General features: G+C 30.8%; 1 protein-coding gene across 4 annotated transcripts in view; it reads left to right on the top strand.

The window, feature by feature from the left end:
- Window positions 1-24,151, top strand: part of LOC120430744 (low-density lipoprotein receptor-related protein 2) — a 129,473-nt gene that overhangs the window by 78,991 nt on the left and 26,331 nt on the right. For 3 of the 4 annotated variants that reach the window (XM_039595853.2, XM_052706541.1, XM_039595862.2), the window contains 2 exons: window positions 12,933-13,073; window positions 19,901-20,032. In XM_039595853.2, the coding sequence (XP_039451787.1) occupies window positions 12,933-13,073; window positions 19,901-20,032 (273 nt within the window). The remainder of the gene's footprint in view (window positions 1-12,932; window positions 13,074-19,900; window positions 20,033-24,151) is intronic. The other variant, XM_039595870.2, reaches the window with a different exon arrangement.

Here is a 24,151-nt window from a genome sequence, read left to right as displayed (position 1 = left end):
TTTTTTCCAAGGGTTCAAAAAGTTAAATTGTAACTTCAACCAGTTGTATTTCGGCGAATTCTCAGCAAATTTCAGTGATTCATGTTGAATTTGATCTGGAAGGATGTCCAGAATAATCCTTACCAAGGAAGATCCAAAATAGATGCATCTACCTTAAGTTACAGAGGAAAAGGTATTTCCAACATTTTTTTCAAGGATTCAAGCAGTTGGAATGCAACTTTATCCAGCTGTTTTTCGACATAAACTCAACCGATTTGGATGTTTCTTGTGTTATTTGATCTAGAAGGATGTCCAAAATCATCTCCAACAAAGTATATCCAAGAAAGAAGCATTCACCCTAAGTTACACTAAAAAAAGGTATTTCCAACTTTTTTTTCAAGTATTGTATCTCGACGAATTCTCAACCGATTTGGATGATTCTGGATTCCTTTGATCTAGAATGATGGTCAGAATCATCTCTACCAAGAGCAGTTCTCTCAGATTTCGGTCATTCGATTTTTTTTTGTATTTTTTAATCCGGCTGAAACTTTTTTGGTGCCTTCGGTATGCCCAAAGAAGCCATTTTGCATCATTAGTTTGTCCATATAATATTCCATACAAATTTGGCAGCTGTCCATACAAAAATGATGTATGAAAAAATTTCAAAAATCTTTATCTTTTGAAGGAATTTTTTGATCGATTTGGTGTCTTCGGCAAAGTTGTTGGTATGGATACGGACTACACTGGAAAAAAATGATACACGGTAAAATTTTTTTTGGTGATTTTTTATTTAACTTTTTGTCACTAAAACTTGATTTGCAAAAAAACACTTTTTTTAAATTTTTTTTATTTTTTGATATGTTTTAGAGGACATAAAATGCCAACTTTTTAGAAATTTTTAAACCAAGACTAACATTTTAAAAGGGCGTAATATTGAATGTCTGGCCCTTTTAAAATGTTTGTCTTGGTTTAAAAATATTTAAAATATTTTTTTTCGTAAAGATCGGAAAATTTCACGAATGTTTCATTTATTAACATTGTAAATCGGACCATTAGTTGCTGAGATATCGACATTAGAAAATGATGGATTTTTTGGGTGAGACTTAGAAAACATCAATTTTCTTGTTTTTCAACCTTTGCATGGCAATATCTCAGCAATTAAGGGTCGTATCAACAAGCAAAATACAGAGAATTTTCTCAACTTTTCAAAAAAATTTTTTTCAAAAGTGGGCAAACATGTGCACTGCCCATGTTCACATAAATGTCCCATATGCAAAAACAGCAAGCTGAGAAAAACGCAAGGGAAGTTTGTCCCACACATAAGGCTATGTGTTAAGTTTTCACGAAAAAACAGAATTTCCTCTTGATTTCTAGAACAAAGTACTGGATGTTATAGGCTCTTTTGAAAGAGCACACGATTTTGAACAAAACTGCATCAATAACTCAAAAGTGATGAAAATGCATATGGGACATTTATGCGATCATGGGCAGTCACTACTTTTGAAAAATGAAAAACTGCGACTATTTTCAAAAAAGTCACCTAAAAATGGATTTAACTTGAAAACGGTGCAGTTTATCAAAATTTCACTGAAGTACTTTTTGATTGTAAATTTGATTTTACATCGAAAAATGAAGTTGAAAAATTTTTGCGGCCGATATTTCGATTTTTTGAAAAAATCTGTATTGATTCAAAAATTTATAACTCGCTCAAAATTTTTTTGCACAACCTGAAAATTTCTGAAAATTTGGCATTTGATGTCCTCTAAAACATATAAAAAATAGTGTTTTTTTTTTGCAAATCAGGTTTTAGTGACATTAAGTTTAAAAAAAATCACCAACATTTTGTTTACCTTGTATCATTTTTTTGCCAGTGCAGTCCGTATTCACACCTACAACTATGACGAAGACACCAAATCGATCAAAAAATTCCTTCAAAAGATACAGATTTTTGAATTTTCACATATCATTTTTGTATGGACAGCTGCCAAATTTGTATGGAAAATTATATGGACAATCTAATGATGCAAAATGGCTTCTTTGGGCATACCGAAGGCACCAAACAAGTTTTAGCCGGATTAAAAAATACAAAAATTAAAATTGAAGAAAAAAGACCGATTTCGTAGAAAATTGCTCCCAAGAAAAGTCCAAAATTTATGCATCTACCCTAAATTATAGGTGAAAAGATATTTCCAACACTCTTTGAATGGTTCAAAAAGTTGGAAATGTAACTTCAACAGGTTGTATCTCGGCGTAAACTCAACCAATTGGGATGATTATTGTTCCATTCGATTTGAAATTATGTCCAAAATTATCTCCAACAAATTAGATCTAAAAAGAGTCATTGAACCCTAAGTTACATTGAATCAGGCTTTTCCAACTTTTTTCAAAGGGTTCAACAAGTGAGAAATTCAACTTCAACCAGTTGTATCTCTCCTGATTCTGAATCTATCTAGAAAATCTTCCATTTAATCTGGAAGGATGTTCAGATTCATCCTTACCAAGGTAGATCCAAAATCAGATGAATTTACCCAAAGTTACATTGAAAAAGTTGTTTTCAACTTTTTTTTTTTTCAAATGTTTTAAAAAGTTGGTCAACTGATTCTTTTTTCATTCGATCCGGGAGTTTGTCAAAAATCATCTCCAACAAGGTATATACTTTCCAACAAGGAAGAATACCTTTCTAAAAATATATAACATGACAAGTTTTCTTCGATCTTCTTTATTTATACATTTTTTAGCATAACTTTTGAAGTACTTTACTAAACTTCATAATTTTCTAAAGGGACTTGTGGGATCCCAAGACGGATCGAATGACACCAACCCGGTCAAAATTGGAAATGCTAGTCTCGAGATAATCGAGTGACAATTTTCATTTAACATCCACACAAACCGACTCTTTTTCAAAATTTAATTCTGAGTCAATATGTATACGTGAAGGGGGTCTAGGAGGCCTAATTAAGAAGTTTATTTTTCGAGTGAATTTACAGTATTTCTTCAGCGAGGAAGACAAAAAATGGATTTCAAAGGGTTAGCCCATAAGTAATTGTAAGCAATCTGCGCTTTGCCGAAGATTCTTCAGTAGGGTGTCCAAATTTGCGGGTACCCCATGGTGCTTCCAATTAAAATTTGAGCTCGATCTTACCACAGGGACTTTGTCAAACTGTTTGGAAGTGGCAACTGTTTTAGTTTTTGGACTCGAGAAGGCGCGATTCTTGAATTTAGTATCTTCATTGTAAATGAAAAAAAAAAAACTTTACCGCAGACATATTTTTTACGATTTTTTCCCCACAAACTTCATTATCTCAAGGATAGAGGTTCCCTAGTTCAGAATGATCTCAACCTTGGAATTTAGCCTTCGATTTCATTGGGTGTCACCATGATTTCCCGAATTTGGACCACCCTATTACTCCGTCTCGATTATCAGCCCAAATGACACCGGACTCGGTGCAATCATGGACAAAGTGTCCACCGTCAGAGTGACGTGCCCTATTTCCCTTCGATTCCTTGAAGGTATTGCCGCAATTCGAGACATCCGGATCCAATTTCGATATGTTTACCACGATGGGCAAGGTCTGATTTAATGGCGATCAAGATTAATAATACCCCTACTGATGGCTAGTGGAGCTCCCTGGAGAACGATTTTATTGCACCATATCGATTGGGGGTTTCTGGCGGTGGGAATGTGTAATGATGTTGACATTGCTGGGTTGACGACAGGTTGATTAGTTTTGCTGTGGTGAAATATCTAATAATACCACAAAAGCTATCAACGAAGACATTTCCATCGGAAATGATCACAATCGTCAACTAATAAGATTCAAGTGTTTCTAAACATGGCATTAATAAAACCTGAATTTCAACCTAATCAACCAGGTATCAAACAAACCTGAAACAAATCTCACCAAGCAAAAGCGCATAAAACTCGTTCCCAAAACGAAAGCATCAAACGTCGCTCGATGGGATCGCTAGACCGTGAGCAGAAGCTCACCCTTAATGATCGGAATGATGATCATCATCGCCGCCGCCGCGAGTGAATGGGGAGTAGGTTCGATGGTATACGCGATAGTGAATCGTAAATGCCAAACGTCTAAAAACAAACACTGAGGGAGGAGGTAGCGCAGCGCAACATAAAAAGTGATGGTTGAGATAGTCGAGAGCTGTCGAGGTGATGGTAGATTGCCAAACTAAATCGAACGAAAAGTGGTCGCGACGCGCGGTCGTTGCACTCTTGTGGTGCAATAGGTGCAACTACCTTAATTTTTTTTTTAAATCTGATCTTTCTATTTTTCTTGTCAAAATTATAAACGCAAAGATTATTTTAGAAAGTGTGTTATTTTTACTATATTTTGAATAAAAAAACAAATTATCCACCCCTTTTGTGCAATACCGGTGTTCACAGCAGCACATAAGTACATTCAGGTAATTCAGCGTGTGTCGCTATAAAAAAAGACGTACGAGGCCCAGATTGATCTTCACCATCGGCGGCAGCAGTATCGTCAGAGCTTTGAGTAATGGCAGCTCCACGAACTGACTGACTGACGTGGGGTAAAATGCCGTCAAAACAATGGGAAAAAAGTTGAGTTATCGCGCAAATAGGGGAAATGTACCTATTTTCAGCACTTTTATGATTTTTTTTAAATTTTGGTTTGAACATTTTAAAAATATTTCAAAATTTTTAAAGTAGATAAAAAGTAGATCGAAAATATATACTTTTACCCTCCCTAACATGTTGCATGTCCGCACATCAATTGTTTTGTTAACGTGAAAGAGATTCCTTCGATCGGACATTGAACACGATGGACCATGACGGGGACAGTTTCTGACTTTTGCTACCGTGGGAAAGCGGGCGTTTCGGCAAGACCATTAATCAGTTCCTGGATTTCGTCATTTAGAGTGATTGAGCTATTTTATTACACTATTACTATAAAATTAAAAAAAAAAGCATTCACGACAATTTCAGACGATTTCAAAAATGTTGGCCCAAAAAGACATTTTTTTATTTTTCAAATCAGAGCCAAGTATTTTTTTCGCAAAATTTATTTTCCCAAAAAGAGCACTCAGCTAGCAAAATCTAAACGTAGAAATATGTACCCTCCCTGCAAAGGCTTATGAATTGATATCAAAGGTTCTCCAAATCTCTGAATTGCAAATGTAACATTCTGGAAAAGAACTGCTAAATTCTAATAAAACACAAATTGAATTGATTTTTTTTTCAAAAAACTTTAGAATTTCAATGGAAATAGAAGTCTAATCAACTGAAACCAATCTGAAATGCATTTTTCTGCGTTGATGAATTCTTTTTTTGGGATTTTTGGGCTCGTATAAAAGTATTTTGATTTTTTATGAAATTCTGATGTACAGCATCACAAAAAAAAAATTACGCAAAAAAATGATCGTCAATACTTAAAAATTTTGGAAACTAATAACTGCAAAACAACTGGACGGGGTTTTTTTTCATTCATTTGTTAAACCGTAGCTTTTAACTTATTTTTTTAGCTTCTTTTTATTTTTTAATTCGATAAATTTCACTTAAATGAATTTAATATGTTTTTTACATAAACATTTGAAAATATTTGCATCATCCTTACTCATTGTTGATAAATCCTTGAGAAAAAAATGCAGATTTTGTTTTAATTAATCAGATTTGGATATATTTTTTTTCTAAACAAAAATCTGAAATTTTTGCTCCTTTACATATTTTGCAACAAATGGTTATGAAGCATTTAACAGTAAAATACCTATCGAAATGTGTTGAACATTCAGCATTCTGATTGAGCTACTCTCTACGAAATCGGCCGATTTCGACCATTTTTATTTTTTGTATTTTTTTATTTGACTCAAATTTGTGGGGGCCTTCCCCATGACCAAATAAGCTATTTTGCGTCATTGGTTCACCCATACAAGTCTCCATACAATTTTGGCTGCTGTCCATACAAAAATGGTATGTAAATATTCAAACAGCTGTAACTTTTGAGTGAATTTTCTGATCAATTTGGTGTCTTCGGCAAAGTTGTAGGTATTGTTGAGGACTTTTGAGAAAAAATAGGTACACGGAAAAAAAAAATTTGCACATTTTTTAATCAACTTTTTTTTACACTAAAACTCAATTTCCCAAAATACGTATGTTTTGATTTTCGAGATTTTTTGATATGTTTTAGGGGACAAAAATCCGTAACTTTTGAGCCATAGAGAAACATGGTCAAAAAATCTGCCGCCGAGTTATAATTTTTTGAAAAAATAGTGATTTTTTGAAAAAATCGAAGTTTTATGCACAAACAAGTTTGACATTATTTTTTAATGCAAAATTGAATTTGCAATCGAAAAGTACTTTACAGATTTTTTGATGAGATTTAGAAAACTTCAATTTTCGTGTTTCTTTTTCTTAAAGCGGCTCTATCTCAGCAACCCGATGTCCAATCTTCAATGTTTCTTAGACTATTTTATAGCAAATTTTCTGAACTTTTCAAAAAAATAAATTTTTAGAAATGGTCACTCATGGTCACTATTTTTAAAAATCGAAAAACTGCAAATATTTCGCTAAAATCAAACTTTCGGTGGCTATATCTTGAAAACGGAGCTTCTTATCAAAAAATATGTAAAGTACTTTTCGATTGCAAATTAAATTTTGCATTAAAAAATAATGTCAAACTTGTTTTTGCATGAAACTTCGATTTTTTTCCAAAAATCACTTTTTTTTTCAAAAAATTATAACTCGGCGGCAGATTTTTGACCATGTTTCTCTATGGCTCAAAAGTTGCGGATTTTTGTCCCCTAAAACATATCAAAAAATCTCGAAAATCAAAAAAAATTTTTTTGGGAAATTGAGTTTTAGTAAAAAAAAAAGTTGATTAAAAAATGTGCAAATTTTTTTTTCCGTGTTCCTATTTTTTTCTCAAAAGTCCTCAACAATACCTACAACTTTGCCGAAGACACCAAATTGATCAGAAAATTCACTCAAAAGTTACAGCTGTTTGAATATTTACATACCATTTTTGTATGGACAGCAGCCAAAATTGTATGGAGATTTGTATGGGTGAACCAATGACGCAAAATTGCTTATGTGGTCATAGGGATGGCCCCCTCAAAGTTTGAGCCAAATCAAAAAATACAAATAAAATCCATTTCCGGTTTTGGTAGAGAATTGCTCGATTTCAAAGTTAAAAATAAAACATTAGTAAAATTTTGTTATCTTCCGCGTCACATGTTTTTTTTTAATCTATGCCTAACATTCCGATACTTTGGAAATTTTTTTTTTAGTTTTTCAAGCTTGATCATAAATTCTAATTGCAAAAAGTCGCTTTTTATACAAGCAATACTTTTAGATTAGCACAACATGAAAACAAAAATGGAACTCTTTTTGATGGATTAAAAAAAAATCTTCATCTGAAAATAAAGCTTAAAATTTGCTAGATTTTATTTAGACGTTTTCGAAAAATGGCATTTTCAGTAAACAAAAACATTCAAAAATTATTATTTTGCGCAATTCCGTTTGCATGTGAAAAGATGAAAACGTTTTTTTTTATTTTTTTTAGAATTTTTCTCAAGAATACCTACAATTTTGCCGAAGGTAATAATCGATCATATAAAAATGTTTTCATGATACCAATTTTTCAATATTTTTATTACATTTTTGTATGGACAGCTGTCAAAATTCATTCATGATTGCAATGATGCAATAAGGTTTTTTTAATGACTGAAAAAGAACTCACAAAACTTCAGCCAGTAGAAAAAATCAAAGAAATTGCTAGTTCTTAGAAGAATAGGTCTTTCTCAATTCTAATGGGCTTTTTTATGATTTCGGTACAAAATTGAAAAGTATTTGTAATAGTGTTGTAAGCCATGTATTTTTCAAAATCTTCTCTACCTAATTAAAATTTTTCATGATATCACGCCATGGCTGAAGGAGATTATTATTGCAAAACAATGCACCTAAATTTTTTTTTCGGCGGAAGGACGCTTAGAAGGTCGTTTTCAAATATCCGTGAGCTTGAAAAAAATACCCAGTGTTTTGGAAAACTGAAGGGCATGGAGTTTAAAAAATTTTTAGTGACGAAGCACTGAAACATGCCGAAAAACACTCAAAATTTCGTTCCGTCAATCAAGATCTCCAATGCAAAAGAATAAAAAAACTCCCATGAGTAACTCATTTGCACTTTCTTCTGAGAGTGTTTCAGCAAAACTTTTCACTCTGAGTGAACTTTCATGAGAAAAATCGTGAGTCACTCATCATTTCTTCTTTTTTTTGTAATCGCCTTAATGTTGTCAAAACAACACCCCCGCGCCAAAAGTGCTTGTAATCCCTTCGTATCGCATAAAATCTTCACAAAACAGATTGATCTCAGCCCGCTAAGTGAGACCCCGCGCGATCAAATTGCTTCGAACACAGCACCCTCTTATTCCCGTGGATAGTGGTTGCACGTCGAATCACGATTTTAGTACCGACCAGCCTGCGCAGCAATGAGTAGCGAGAAGCGTTAATTTAATTAAGCGATTATTTACGGCAGATGCTTCAAAGTTGGCGGAGTTACTCTGCGAGTGTGTGAGGTGTGGAATTTTTTTTTCAATCAGGCTTCCAGATTCCATTCGTAGGAAGGTTTGCATTGTTTTAGTGACGGCCAGGAATTTGAATTCGTTTCGCTTCGCGAAAATTTTGCCATCAAATTAGTTTTGTTGACAAACCTTGTGCTGACCTAATTTTTTCAGCTGTAGCTTCTCCCAACTTTTAAAAATTAGCTCTGTTATACAGCTAATGATACCCGGCTGACATTTCGCGATTCAAAGCATTCAGTTGAAATGGCAAACCCATCCCCATTATTCTGTGGCATCAAGTTAGTCGACGATCATCGGTGAGCTTTGAAAAGGTTGGAAAGCACTGCCAAACGAATTGTCGATTGTGTTAGGTTAGGATGCCTACTCCCTCCTCTTCTGGTGTAGAAATGATTTGAATACAGAACAAAAGCGATAGCATCGCATGAACTCTACGCTTTTTGGAGAAGGGCCCTCGGACAATCGATCGTTAAAGTTGTTCAATGGATTTTGATAAGGTTTGATTCATGGATCACATCAAAATATCTTTTTTCCTGTTGGGATGGTTGAACTTTTCCACTATTTGCCTAGCTTGCTAAGGAAAAGTTATTAAAATTGTATACAAACATGATCTTCTAGATTTTTATTGACTCACCTTCACGTATACCTTTCGTTTCAAAAATAGAACAAATGTGATAATTCAAAATGAAACAATTCAAAATTACACAGTAAATTTGTTTGTAAATTTGGAAGGTGTAATTTGTAATATTACCTCTTTTATGATGTAATTTTACCTCAGTTTAGACTGAAAAAGTGACATTACACCAGAATAGTGCTAAAATTACACGTTTTCAGAGGTAAAATTACACATTATTTCTGACATAAAAGATGTACCCCTTTCCAGATGTAAAGTACCATGATTTGTGCTAAAACGGTTTTGGAAAAGTTAAAAAGTAATTTTCTAGAATTTCCCATTTTTTGAGATTTCTAGTTTTATATATTTTGTTTTGGATAAATTACACAGCAAATAAAGTAGTAATCCAGCTGCGTGTAAAAGGCCTGGTTGTAAAATAAACTTTGCATTATTTTATGAAATTTTATGTAATATTACACCCTGAAATATGTAGCCCATCAGTATGGGAAACCTACTTGACCGAAATGTCAAGCTCTTATATGCGTTTATTCTTTCCATTCTTCATCGGTCTGATGGCCGAGTGGGCTAAGGCGCCAGTCCTTACTGTTGGTGCTGGATCTGAATCCCGTAGGTTGCAACTTTTTTTTTGTGTTTATTAAAATTGTACATGCAGTGTGTGATATTAAGTGTCTTTTTAAACGAAGGTGATGTGCATGCGTTTGCATGCGATTTTACCATCGGATTTTTTGATGTGTACACATTCCCTATATCAAAAGACGATATTTTACATGCTTAGTTTTTCCGTACAAGACTTCATAAAATTTTGCGGGCTACACAAAAAAAAGGCTTTTACCAAAAAAAGGTGTAAAATTGTAAAATTCAACAGAGACTAATGAAAATTTCACCAGTTCCTAATGATAAAATATACATTTTTAACACAAAATCTGTCACCATTCCCAGATGTAATATTACCATTTTTGATGACTTTTTATCAATAAATTTTAATTTTTCAAAAAAGGGATTTTTAAATTTTCAATTTTGCCTTCCTCACTGAGGTAAGGCTATAATCCTGCTCTAAAAATGAACTTTGTATAAAAACGTCGTAGACCCACCTTCATGTATACATATCGACTCAGAATCGAAAACTGAACAAATGTCTGTGTGTATGTGTGTGTGTATGTGTGTGTGTATGTATGTATGTGACCAACAAACTAGCTCATGTTTCTCGGCACTGGCTGAACCGATTTGACCCGAACCTGTTGCATTCGACTTGGTTTAGGGTCCCATAGATCGAGTTTTATACAGATTGAAGTTTCGATAAGTAGTTCAAAAGTTATGTATAGAAATGTGTTTTCACATATATCCGGATCTCACTTAAATGTATGTAAACTATGTCCGGATCCACCATCCGACTCATCGTTGGTTAGGTTATCAAAAGACCTTTCCAACGAGTCTAAAATATTGAAACATTAAGTGATATTTATGTACTTTTTGGTAGCCGGATCACACTTAAATGTATGTAAACTATGTCCGGATCCACCATCCGACCCATCGTTGGATAGGTTATCAAAAGACCTTTCAACGAGTCCAAAACATTGAAGATCTGGCAACCCTGTCTCGAGATATGGTCACTTAAGTGATATTTATGTACTTTTTTGTAACCGGATCTCACTTAAATGTATGTAAACTATGTCCGGATCCATTATCCGACTCATCGTTGGATAGGTTATCAAAAGACCTTTCCAACGAGTCCAAAACATTGAAGATCTGGCAACCCTGTCTCGAGATATGGTCATTTAAGTGATATTTATGTATTTTTTTGTAGCCTGATCTCACTTAAATGTATGTAAACTATGTCCGGATCCACCATCCGACCCATCGTTGGTTAGGTTATCAAAAGACCTTTCCAACGAGTCTAAAACATTGAAGATCTGGCAACCCTGTCTCGAGATATGGCCACTTAAGTGATATTTATGTACTTTTTTATTCCGGATCTAAAAAATAGATGAAATTTGTGTACAACCCCATCAAATCAGCCATTGTTGGTAATGAGTGAGGAAGGCTCCAACCACATAGGTGGATTAAGTTAGTTTTTTTATATGTTTTACTAGAAGACATCTTTTATGCGAAAATTTAGGATGTTGCAAAAACTGGTAATGGAGATATGATTTATTGGAAAAAATGGTTTTTGAGAAAATTAAAATACTGTCAAACATAACATTAAAAACTATTTTTGAAAGCAAAATCAAATTTGAATTCGAAAATGACTTGACTTTATAAGGCGCGTTTTTATGTATTTAAAAAAATAATGTTAAATTTTTGCAATTACAGAATATTTCATGAAGGAAAAGCACCCCCTCAAAAAAAAAAGATTTTTGAAAATCTGAGAAAATTTCCTAAAATTTTCATTTTTTGATTATTTTGATAGGTCAGTTGGTTGATAAGATTTAGCCTTTTAAATTTTAATTTTGAGAAAAAAAAATGTTTTCCTCAATGCTATCGAATTAGCCTTTATTTTTCAACAAGCAATATCTCGGAAAAAATGTTTCGATTTTCAATGTTAAGAAAATAAACTTATGTGACATTTTCAATAAAAATTATTTCTAAATTTAAAAATGAAGAAAAACTTTATAAAATGGCTCAAACTCATTTTCATTTTTAGAAGCCAGATTTTGAACACTGTCGAATGTAATTTTTTGGGTAACAATATTTTCGAGGCTGAAAAATCAAGTCTTACTTATAGAAATAGCTAAAAACCACAAAAAATTGGGCTAAATCCTTGTTTTTCAACATTTTTATTTAAAAAAAATGATGAATCTTCAAATCAAATCCAGCGACTGGTTTATGAAAATTTTATGTTTAGAACACTTAACAATAATTTTTTTCTAATGCAGGCTTAGGCTATTTAGACAAAAAGAAATTTTAATTTGAAACCTTAAAATCAAAACAATCTCATAAAATAGCGTTTTTTTCCCAGTAAATTTTTCTCAGAACCCGAGTCAAATATTTTACAAATCTTTGACCACTTTTTGATATGATGCAACGGTTTAGAAATACAGCAATAATAAAATTACGAAATACAAAATAAAACTTACGCCTTTCTGAAATGTTATGCTTAAATGCAACTGGCTCCATTGCTCAAGATAGTATTGTTAAAAAAATACTTAAAATACCTTTTTTTTAGGATATCGAAGATTTGGCAACCCTGTCAAAAGTTATGTGTACTTAAATGAAACATGAATAGCCTTTCAAGGTTGGAGGGAAGAATTTTGATAAATATTACTTCTGGAGTCGTCTTACTACCGAGAGAGTAGTATGAGTCATGAACTTTAAAATTTGGCAACCCTGTCATGGAGTTTCTTCAAACAATTTATGGTCGATTTTAATCAACTTTGATGAAAATGACTTTGAGAACCGTGTAATTTTTCATTAATTTTAGAGTTCTGGCAACCCTGACGGATTTGTCATTTGGAATTTGATCTTATTACATTTTACAAGATGTATATCTACCAAACCTGGAAATCTGGGAACACTGCCAGGAGATATCGGTATTCATTTGAAAAGTATTTCATTGAAAAAAAGTTAATAAATTCATAAATTTAGTTTAATTTTTTTTTAAATTTAGGTGGTATAATTTTAAGCTCAAATAATATAAAAAATGATCTTGTTCCAAAAGCATGACACCAAACGAAACGTGGCAACAACTTGATCGGTTATTTACGATTGGTTTGAGGAAAAAAGTAGTCCACAAAAAGTATAAAACTCTTCAACAAACCCCTCGTCTTCTCCACAGCTTCCACATTTAGGAATGAATCCGACGTGCCATGTCCATCGGGGACGTTTCGATGCTCGGAGGGCAAGTGCATCCCTCAGACGTCGATCTGCAATTATCAGAAAGATTGCGAAAAGGGCGAGGACGAGCTGAACAACTGTCGTAAGTATCAACACAAAAAAATCTAATTTTTTGACGTTTCGGCTTCCACTGTAACCTTCTTCAGGGTATTAAACAATCCAAAAAGTTGCATAATCATCAATTACACCCCCCACTAAAACACGCGTGGTAATTGATCGGTAATTGGACCTCGGCACGTGAGTTAGACAGAATGTGCGGAAAAATGAAAGGTGTTCGATAATAGGCTTCGCACCTTTCCTTTTCCAGCTCGCAGTTGTAATACCTACTCCCCCAAAAAAATCAGAAAATGCAGAAGAAGAAGAAGAGTTGGCAGCTGCCATAATTTACACGAGCTTGTTCACGGGCATGAAACGTTGGGGCACGTGCAGATCGTCGGACCACATGTCCGAGCGCGCGCGCGCCATGATGATTAGACCCGAGCATGGGTAAATAACAAGGGAAATGCGTAATAATACCTTTCTCTGGTAGCAATACCAAATTTTGGTATTCCTGGCCCCTTTCAAATTTGTCTTAAGGAATATGCAAGAGCAAAATGTGGTATCATACCAATTTAAAGTATTGTTTTGATATTGCAAAATTGCAGAATTTGTCAATGGTCGAACAACACATTTTGGTATTCTTTTGGTATTACAGTGTTTTATCAAATTCCTCTGAAACTATGGGAAAATTTTGACCAATTTTGACAAAATAATTAATTTTGCGCTAAAATGATGTCTCAAAGCGAATGCTTTCGTTGAAAACCGGAAATTTCAAACTTGATTTTAAACATTTTTGATATACCCCCTAAAGACATGACTTGAAACCTGGAAAAAAAATTCTAAGTCAGGATGGCACATTTTGGTATTATTTTGGTATTGAAAGATTTCATCAAATTCCTCTGAAACTATGGGAAATTTTTTATAAATTTTGACGAGATAATTAATTTTGGGCTAAAATGACTTGAAACCCAAAAATGTTTAAGCTGATTTTCAATATTTTTTTATATACCCACTAAGATTTTTTTTAAAAACGTTGAAATTTCTCTAAGTTGGGATAACCAAATCTTTTGAAAAACGAGTTAATCGACAGATTATTGAATTTTGGTGAATTTCAATCCAGTTTCATTTTAATTACACTTATTTTTCAATCTAGTTATTTTTCAGAATCTTCAAGAACTTCAAGCACAGGCCGTTCATCAATGACAATTGCATTCGATGTGGTGAAGAATATCACTAAGAACAACATGGAATCATCAGGTGAGTAGATGTGGCTGTCGCATATGGATCATTTCCGTTTTTTCACTAACTGCAACTGCTGCACTTAAAAATGGTATGAAAATACCAAATTTTGGTATTACTTGTGCAAATACCAGCGACCAAAATGTGCTCTTGGTTGCCCAGTAATAGATGAGCAGTTCTCTACGAAATCGGTCTGTTTTCGTCAATTTTAATTTTTGTATTTTTTAATCCGGCTGAAACTTTTTTGGTGCCTTTGGTATGCCCAAAGAAGCCATTTTGCATCATTAGTTTGTGCATATAATTTTCCATACAAATTTGGCAGCTGTCCATACAAAAATGATATGTAAAAATTCAAAAATCTGTATCTTTTGAAGGAATTTTTTGATCGATTTGGTGTCTTCGGCAAAGTTGTAGGTATGGATACGGACTACACTGGAAAAAAATGATACACGGTAAAAAAAATTTGGTGATTTTTTTATTTATCTTTTTATCACTAAAATTTGATTTACAAAAAAACACTATTTTTATTTTTTTTTATTTTTTGATATGTTTTAGAGGACATAAAATGCCAACTTTTCAGAAATTTCTAAGTTGTGCAAAAAATCATTGACCGAGTTATGAATTTTTTAATCAATACTGTTTTTTTCAAAAAATCGAAATATTGGTCACAAAAATTTTTCATCTTCATTTTTCGATGTAAAATTGAATTTGCAATCAAAAAGTACTTTTGTGAAATTTTGATAAAGTGCACCGTTTTCAAGTTAAATCCATATTTCAGTGACTTTTTTGAAAATAGTTGCAGTTTTTATTTTTTTTGAATTAGTGCACATGTTTGCCCACTTTTGAAAAAAATATTTTTGAAAAGCTGAGAAAATTCTCTATATTTTGCTTTATCGGACTTTGTTGATACGACCTTTAGTTGCTGAGATATTGCAATGCAAAGGTTTAAAAACAGGAAAATTGATGTTTTCTAAGTCTCACCCAAACAGCCCACCATTTTTCAATGTCGATATCTCAGCAACTAATAGTCCCATTTTCAATGTTAAAATATGAAACATTTGTGAAATTTTCCGATCTTTTCGAAAACAATATTTTCAAAATTTTCGAATCAAGACTAACATTTTAAAAGGGCGTAATATTGAATGTTTGGCCTTGTATTATTTTTTTCCAGTGTAGTCCGTATCCATACCTACAACTTTGCCGAAGACACCAAATCGATCAAAAAATTCCTTCAAAAGATACAGATTTTTGAATTTTCATACATCATTTTTGTATGGACAGCTGCCAAATTTGTATGGAAAATTATATGGACAAACTAATGATGCAAAATGGCTTCTTTGGGCACCAAAAAAGTTTCAGCAGGATTAAAAAATACAAAAAAAATCGAATGACCGAAATCCTAGAGAACTGCTCAGATGGTAAAATACCATGAAATCATACCAAAATCATGTATGTGAAACCACAGGAATACCAAAAGCTGATTTTCCAAGGGCGCGGGAATACCTAAAAATAAAACCATGGCAATACCAAGTTTTGGTATTCAAGCGATGTTCAAAAATCCAGAAGACCTCAACTTGGTATTGAAATGGTTTTATTTTGAGGTATTATTTTACCCTTGGAATAACATGGTTTGGTATTGTTGTGCCCTTCCAAATACAAGATTTTGGTATGATTTCATGGTATTTTACCATCTATTACTGGGCAACCAAAGGCACATTTTGGTCCCTGTTATTTGCCCAAGTAATACCAAAATTTGGTATTACCGTGTTATTTACCCCTGCTCGGGGAGTGTGGTGCAGATCGTCGAAACAGCGCCATGAACATAGTTTGAGTGCGATGGGCAACAATCTCACAGTTGGTTTCCGCGATTGATTAGGACGTGAGTTTGTTGGAAGGGGAGATTGTAGTTACACCTTGTAGGGGTGGTATGCAAAGCTTGTAAGAGGTTGGCAAAACATTGTTGCAATTCTTCAGATATTTAATATAGCTTGTTGAAGAGCTTTGAAATCTATGTTTGTCATATTTTTAATGATATTGCTAGACTTTTATGCACTTTATGCAGTTTACCCATTTCATCAATTTTATTCGCATGAAATCGAACCTTATTCTTAAACTAGCGTTCTATAACATGAAGTTAAATTTGCTAAATTTCATAAATTTGCTAAATTTTATTAATTTCAGAAATTTCATAAATTTGCTAATTTTCTCCAACATTTTATGAATTTACAAAATTCCATAAATTTTCTGAATTTCACATTTCACATTTTAAAAGACATGAAGTCTTACGTTACCGTAAACTGGGGTGACTTTGATAGCCCGGGGTGACATTGATAGAAATTTGATTTGGCCACTAATTTTGATACATCCACATTTTTGTATATATGTTCGATAATAAGCTATCCCTTAATGCCTACATACTCAAAATCCCAAAAATGTTTAGATATTAATTTTACGGGTATTTGAAAAACCTATCAAAGTCACCCCGGGCTATCAAAGTCACCCCAGTTTACGGTACTTAATTGAATAAATAAATAAATAAATAAATAAATAAATAAAAAAAATGTTTCAAAAATTTAAAAAAATTGCAAAATGCAAAATTTTGTAAAATTTCTGATTTTTATAAATATGCAAAAATTCAATAAATTTGCTAAATTTAACAAATTTGCTGATTTTTATAAATATGCTGAATTAAATAAATTTGCTAAATTTGCTTAATTTCATAAAATTGCTAAATTTCATGAATTTCTGAATTTGATAAATTTCATAAAATTGCTAAATTTCATGAATTTCATGAATTCGCTGAATTTTATAAATTTGGTAAATTTCAAAAATTAGCAATTTTCAAAAACTTGCAAATTTAATAAATTTGCAAATTTCATAAATTTGCAAAAAATCATAAATTTCATACATTTTATGAATTTCATGCATTGTATGAATTTCATAAATTTGCTGATTTTCATAAATCTGCTAAGTTTCATAAAATGGCTACATTTCATGAATTTCTTAAATACGCTACATTTCATAAATTTGCAAATTTCATAAATTTGCAAATTTCATAAATTGGCGAATTTCATAAATTTTCAAAATTTCATAAATTTGCTGATTTTCATAAATCTGCTAAATTTCATAAATTTGCTAATTTTCATTCAATTGCTAAATTTGCTAAATTTTATAAATTTTCTATATTCATAAATTTGTTGAATTTCATACATTTTCTAAATTTCATAAAATTGCAAAATTTCGTAAAATTGCTGATTTTTATAAATTTGCTAAATTTCATAAATTTGCTTAGTTTCATAAATTTGCTAAATTTGCTGAATTTCATAAATTTGCTAAATTTCATAAATTTGCTGATTTTCATAAATCTGCTTAATTTAATAAATTTACTAAATTTTATTCAAATGCTTAATTTGCTAAATTTTGTAAATTTTCTAAATTTTCTAAATTCATAAATTTGCTGATTTTCATAAAATTCCTGAATTTCATAAATTTTCTTAATTTCATAAAATTGCAAAATTTCGCAAATTGATGATTTTTAGAAATTTGCTAAATTTCATAAAATTGTTAAATTTCATAAATTTGCTAAATTTCATAAATTCGCTAAATTTCATAAATTTGCTAAATTTTCTGAATTTAATAAATTTGCTAAATTTCATAAATTTGCTGATTTTCATAAATCTGCTTAATTTAATAAATTTGCTAAATTTCATTCAATTGCTAAATTTGCTATTTTTTATAAATTTTATAAATTCATAAATTTGCTGAATTTCATAAATTTTCTATATTTCATAAATTTGCTGAACTTCATAAATTTTCTATATTTCATAAATTTGCTGAATTTCAAAACTTTGCTAAATTGCATAACTTGGCTAGATTTCATAACTTTGCTTAATTTCATTAATTTAATTAATTTCATTAATTTAATTAATTTCATTAATGTAATTTATTTCATTAATTTAATTAATTTCGTTAATTTAATTAATTCATTAATTTCATTAATTTCATTGATTTCATTAATTTCATTAATTTCATAAAATTTTTCCTAAACATCATCGTTCATTTCATCCTAAATTTTATCCTAAATTTCATCATAAATTTCTAAATTTCATTCTAAATTTAATTTTAAATTTTTATCCTTAATTTTATACTAAATTTCATCTTAAATTAAATCCTAAATTTCATCATAAATTTCACCCTTAATTTCATCCTGAATTTCAAAATCCTATATTTCAAATATTAAAAAATTTCATTTATGTTTTTTTTATTTAAATTTTTAGAAATTTTGTAAAATTTTCAAACTTTGAGAATTGTTTGATTTTAAAATTTTATAAATTTAACAAATTTATTGTATTCAACAAAATCAATCAATTTAATTGAATATGAAAAACAAAATTTATGAAATAAATTGCACGACTAAACATTAACTTTATGTTATTCATGAAACTTTCTCAAATGTTTTGAAACATTTCTCTAATTTCAGGGTTAATTTGGGCCACAAAATGGTTTTGGTGTTATACCATAAAATATATTTATTTAAAGAAATTTCAAAAGATTATGATGAAGGCAGACTGTCTTCTCTAAAAATAAAAATAAAACACTAAAAGAATGATACCATCATTTTATAAACATAAAAATTGAAAAAAAAAACAAATCAAATGAAGTTATGTCTTCAGTCTTCTCGAAAAAAAAAACTCAACTACCATTTAATTAAATTTACAATAAAAAAACGATTTGCGAAAAAAAAATATTTTCGAAAAAATTGCCAGTGTTGCCAGTATATTTTAAAGTTTTAGCAGAATTCTTTTTATTAAGTGCATCATTTTCAACGTAAATCCACCTAAAGTTTGATTTTTGCTAAAATAATGCAATTTATCGGGTTTTTTTTCTTTAAATACTGCTTATAGTTGCTCAAGTCTGAAAATTTCGAAAACATACGTATTTATCGAAAACATTTTTTTTTATCTTGCCGATAAGTGTTATCAGAATTTTTAAATTTAACACTCACATTTGAAAATGGCCTAATATATAAAACAAGGCCTTTTTTAAATATTAGTTTTAGGCGTTGTCTATGCAACCACTTAAGTTGCTGTCAAAAGATTTTGAAGAAAAAGATAAGAGAGTTTTTTAAGGGTGATGCCATAAATTTCACAGCATTCCCCAGAGAGGACTAATTGCATCACAAGCTTGGGCAGAGTTTGTTTCCTGGAACACGAATTATAATTTCAAGAGGTTTTTAAAAAATCCATAAATTGTTCAGGTTGGTACCAAACTTCAAAGCCAATATGTCAGGTTTTGTCGCAACACGGAAAGAATCAGTTCATAAAATCGTGAACGTTTATTCACGATTTCGTGAACTAATTTTCTCCGTGAACCAATCAAGCTCAAATTTGGTGTTTGGACTCAGTAGAGCTAAGCAATAATGCCTGCAAAAATGAGTGATCTTTTACATCTTACTGTGTTATATTGTGTGATCATCCCATAAATTATTGACTGGTTCATATGGAAAGTGGTCATTTCCAATTCGGAGTGGACAACATTGTCTCTCTTTTATTTCTTATTTTTTATCTCCAAAACCACAAAGTCACCACACGTCTCAATGTTCCCTGTTTTCCCCGCTTCTCTCCCCCGCAGCTCCCCCGGAATGCGAGCAGGGCCAGATCAGCTGCGGCCAGTACGTGTTCAACAAGACGTACTGCATACCGCCGCACTACAAGTGCGACATGACCGTGGACTGCGTCGACGGCACGGACGAGTCCGACTGCAGTAAGTATCTCTATCAGCCGCTTCTTTTTTCTAATAAGGTAAGGTGTCCCGACTTCTGAAGCTCATCATCATCGACTGGGTCGAGTCCAAGAGTCGTGACTTGTTCACGACTGGGCAGAACACAATTCTGCAGCCGGTTTGTACCGGTTGGCAAATCTAGTTGGAATTAATTTAAATAATATTTATACATATAAAAAAGCATGACTTTAAGTTGAAGCATCCAAGCACTCCGAGTTCTAAGGCTTAAGCCCGGAGCGCACTTCAAGGTGATCCACTTTCCAGAACTTGCTTTCCGCGATCGCGCGCGCGATCCTGTATGCGCTTCTAAATGTTGCTTTATTTGTGTTTGTGTGTCCTCATGTGTAAGTGTGTGTCTGACTGTTAACTGTGCTTTGCCGGCATTTTTTATTGCTTGCGCCATCCCACGGGGCAATCGATTGGCCGGTTTGTTGATGTTGATAGAGGTGATCAAGCTCGGTGGACTCAAGTTATAGAGGTATCTAGTTGCTAGTTATCGCGATAAGTTAAGCGATAGCGTAATTATTGGATGTTGTGAGAAAAGTTCAATTCAATTTATAAGGAAAGCTAATTTAAGATGAGTCAGTCTGGAAGTTGTGTCTGGAAGTGACAGTTGTCGAAGACTTTTCCATAATTTCTTTGCCGGCCTCTAAAACGAAACAAAAATCATCAAATAGGCCAGATTTTGACAGATTTACTGTTTACTCTTTACTCTTCGCTCTTTACTCTTTTTTTTTATTTTGACAATTTTGACATTTTTGACAATTTTGACAATTTTGACAATTTTGACAATTTTGACAATTTTGACAATTTTGACAATTTTGTCAATTTTGTCAATTTTGTCAATTTTGTCAATTTTGACAATTTTGACAATTTTGACAATTTTGTCAATTTTGTCAATTTTGTCAATTTTGTCAATTTTGACAATTTTGACAATTTTGACAATTTTGACAATTTTGACAATTTTGACAATTTTGTCAATTTTGACAAATTTTGACAATTTTGACAATTTTGACAATTTTGACAATTTTGACAATTTTGGCAATTTTGACAATTTTGACAATTTTGACAATTTTGACAATTTTGACAATTTTGACAATTTTGACAATTTTGACAATTTTGACAATTTTGACAATTTTGACAATTTTGACAATTTTGACAATTTTGACAATTTTGACAATTTTGACAATTTTGACAATTTTGACAATTTTGACAATTTTGACAATTTTGACAATTTTGACAATTTTGACAATTTTGTCAATTTTGTCAATTTTGTCAATTTTGTCAATTTTGTCAATTTTGTCAATTTTGTCAATTTTGACAATTTTGACAATTTTGACAATTTTGACAATTTTGACAATTTTGACAATTTTGACAATTTTGACAATTTTGACAATTTTGACAATTTTGACAATTTTGACAATTTTGACAATTTTGTCAATTTTGACAATTTTGTCAATTTTGTCAATTTTGACAATTTTGACAATTTTGACAATTTTGACAATTTTGACAATTTTGACAATTTTGACAATTTTGACAATTTTGACAATTTTGACAATTTTGACAATTTTGACAATTTTGACAATTTTGACAATTTTGACAATTTTGACAATTTTGACAATTTTGACAATTTTGACAATTTTGACAATTTTGACAATTTTGACAATTTTGACAATTTTGACAATTTTGACAATTTTGACAATTTTGACAATTTTGACAATTTTGACAATTTTGACAATTTTGACAATTTTGACAATTTTGACAAATTTTGACAATTTAGACAATTTTGAAAATTTTGACAATTTTGACAATTTTGACCATTTTTACCATTTTGACAATTTTGACAATTTTGACAATTTTGACAATTTTGACAATTTTGACAATTTTGACAATTTTGACAATTTTGACAATTTTGACAATTTTGACATTTTTGACAATTTTGACAATTTTGACAATTTTGACAATTTTGACAATTTTGACAATTTTGACAATTTTGACCATTTTGACAATTTTGACAATTTTGACAATTTTGACAATTTTGACAATTTTGACAATTTTGACAATTTTGACAATTTTGACAATTTTGACAATTTTGACAATTTTGTCAATTTTGTCAATTTTGTCAATTTTGTCAATTTTGTCAATTATGTCAAACTTTGACAGTTTTGACAATTTCGACAATTTTGACAATTTTGACAATTTTGACAATTTTGACAATTTTGACAATTTTGACAATTTTGACAATTTTGACAATTTTGACAATTTTGACAATTTTGACAATTTTGACAATTTTGACAATTTTGACAATTTTGACAATTTTGACAATTTTGACAATTTTGACAATTTTGACCATTTTGACAATTTTGACAATTTTGACAATTTTGACCATTTTGACAATTTTGACAATTTTGACAATTTTGACAATTTTGACAATTTTGACAATTTTGACATTTTTGACAATTTTGACAATTTTGACAATTTTGACAATTTTGACAATTTTGACAATTTTGACTATTTTGACCATTTTGACCATTTTGACAATTTTGACAATTTTGACAATTTTGACAATTTTGACAATTTTGACAATTTTGACAATTTTGTCAATTTTGTCAATTTTGTCAATTTTGTCAATTATGTCAAACTTTGACAGTTTTGACAATTTCGACAATTTTGACAATTTTGACAATTTTGACAATTTTGACAATTTTGACAATTTTGACAATTTTGACAATTTTGACAATTTTGACAATTTTGACAATTTTGACAATTTTGACAATTTTGCCAATTTTGCCAATTTTGTCAATTTTGTCAATTTTGTCAATTTTGTCAATTTTGTCAATTTTGTCAATTTTGTCAATTTTGTCAATTTTGTCAATTTTGTCAATTTTGTCAATTTTGTCAATTTTGTCAATTTTGTCAATTTTGTCAATTTTGTCAATTTTGTCAATTTTGTCAATTTTGTCAATTTTGTCAATTTTGTCAATTTTGTCAATTTTGTCAATTTTGTCAATTTTGTCAATCTTGACAATTTTGTCAATTTTGTCAATTTTGTCAATTTTGTCAATTTTGTCAATTTTGTCAATTTTGTCAATTTTGTCAATTTTGTCAATTTTGTCAATTTTGGCAATTTTGTCAATTTTGTCAATTTTGTCAATTTTGTCAATTTTGTCAATTTTGTCAATTTTGTCAATTTTGTCAATTTTGTCAATTTTGTCAATTTTGTCAATTTTGTCAATTTTGTCAATTTTGTCAATTTTGTCAATTTTGTCAATTTTGTCAATTTTGTCAATTTTGTCAATTTTGTCAATTTTGTCAATTTTGTCAATTTTGACAAATTTGACAAATTTGACAAATTTGTCAATTTGGTCAATTTTGTCAATTTTGTCAATTTTGTCAATCTTGACAATTTTGTCAATTTTGTCAATTTTGTCAATTTTGACAATTTTGACAATTTTGACAATTTTGACAATTTTGACAATTTTGTCAATTTCGTCAATTTTGTCAATTTTGTCAATTTTGTCAATTTTGACAATTTTGACAATTTTGTCAATTTTGTCAATTTTGACAATTTTGACAATTTTGACAATTTTGTCAATTTTGTCAATTTTGTCAATTTTGTCAATTTTGTCAATTTTGTCAATTTTGTCAATTTTGACAATTTTGTCAATTTTGTCAATTTTGTCAATTTTGTCAATTTTGTCAATTTTGTCAATTTTGTCAATTTTGTCAATTTTGACAATTTTGACAATTTTGACAATTTTGACAATTTTGACAATTTTGACAATTTTGACAATTTTGACAATTTTGACAATTTTGACAATTTTGACAATTTTGACAATTTTGACAATTTTGACAAATTTGACAAATTTGACAATTTTGACAATTTTGACAATTTTGACAATTTTGACAATTTTGACAAATTTGACAAATTTGACAATTTTGACAATTTTGACAAATTTGACAAATTTGTCAATTTTGACAATTATGACAATTTTGACAAATATGACAATTTTGACAATTTTGACAATTTTGACAATTTTGACAATTTTGACAATTTTGACAATTTTGACAATTTTGTCAATTTTGTCAATTTTGTCAATT

This window comes from Culex pipiens, chromosome 1, assembly GCF_016801865.2.
Source record: "Culex pipiens pallens isolate TS chromosome 1, TS_CPP_V2, whole genome shotgun sequence".
Classification (NCBI taxonomy): Eukaryota; Metazoa; Arthropoda; class Insecta; order Diptera; family Culicidae; genus Culex; species Culex pipiens.
The sequence above is the reverse complement of the archived record's forward strand: the minus strand, read 5'-3'. Positions and strand labels throughout refer to the sequence as shown.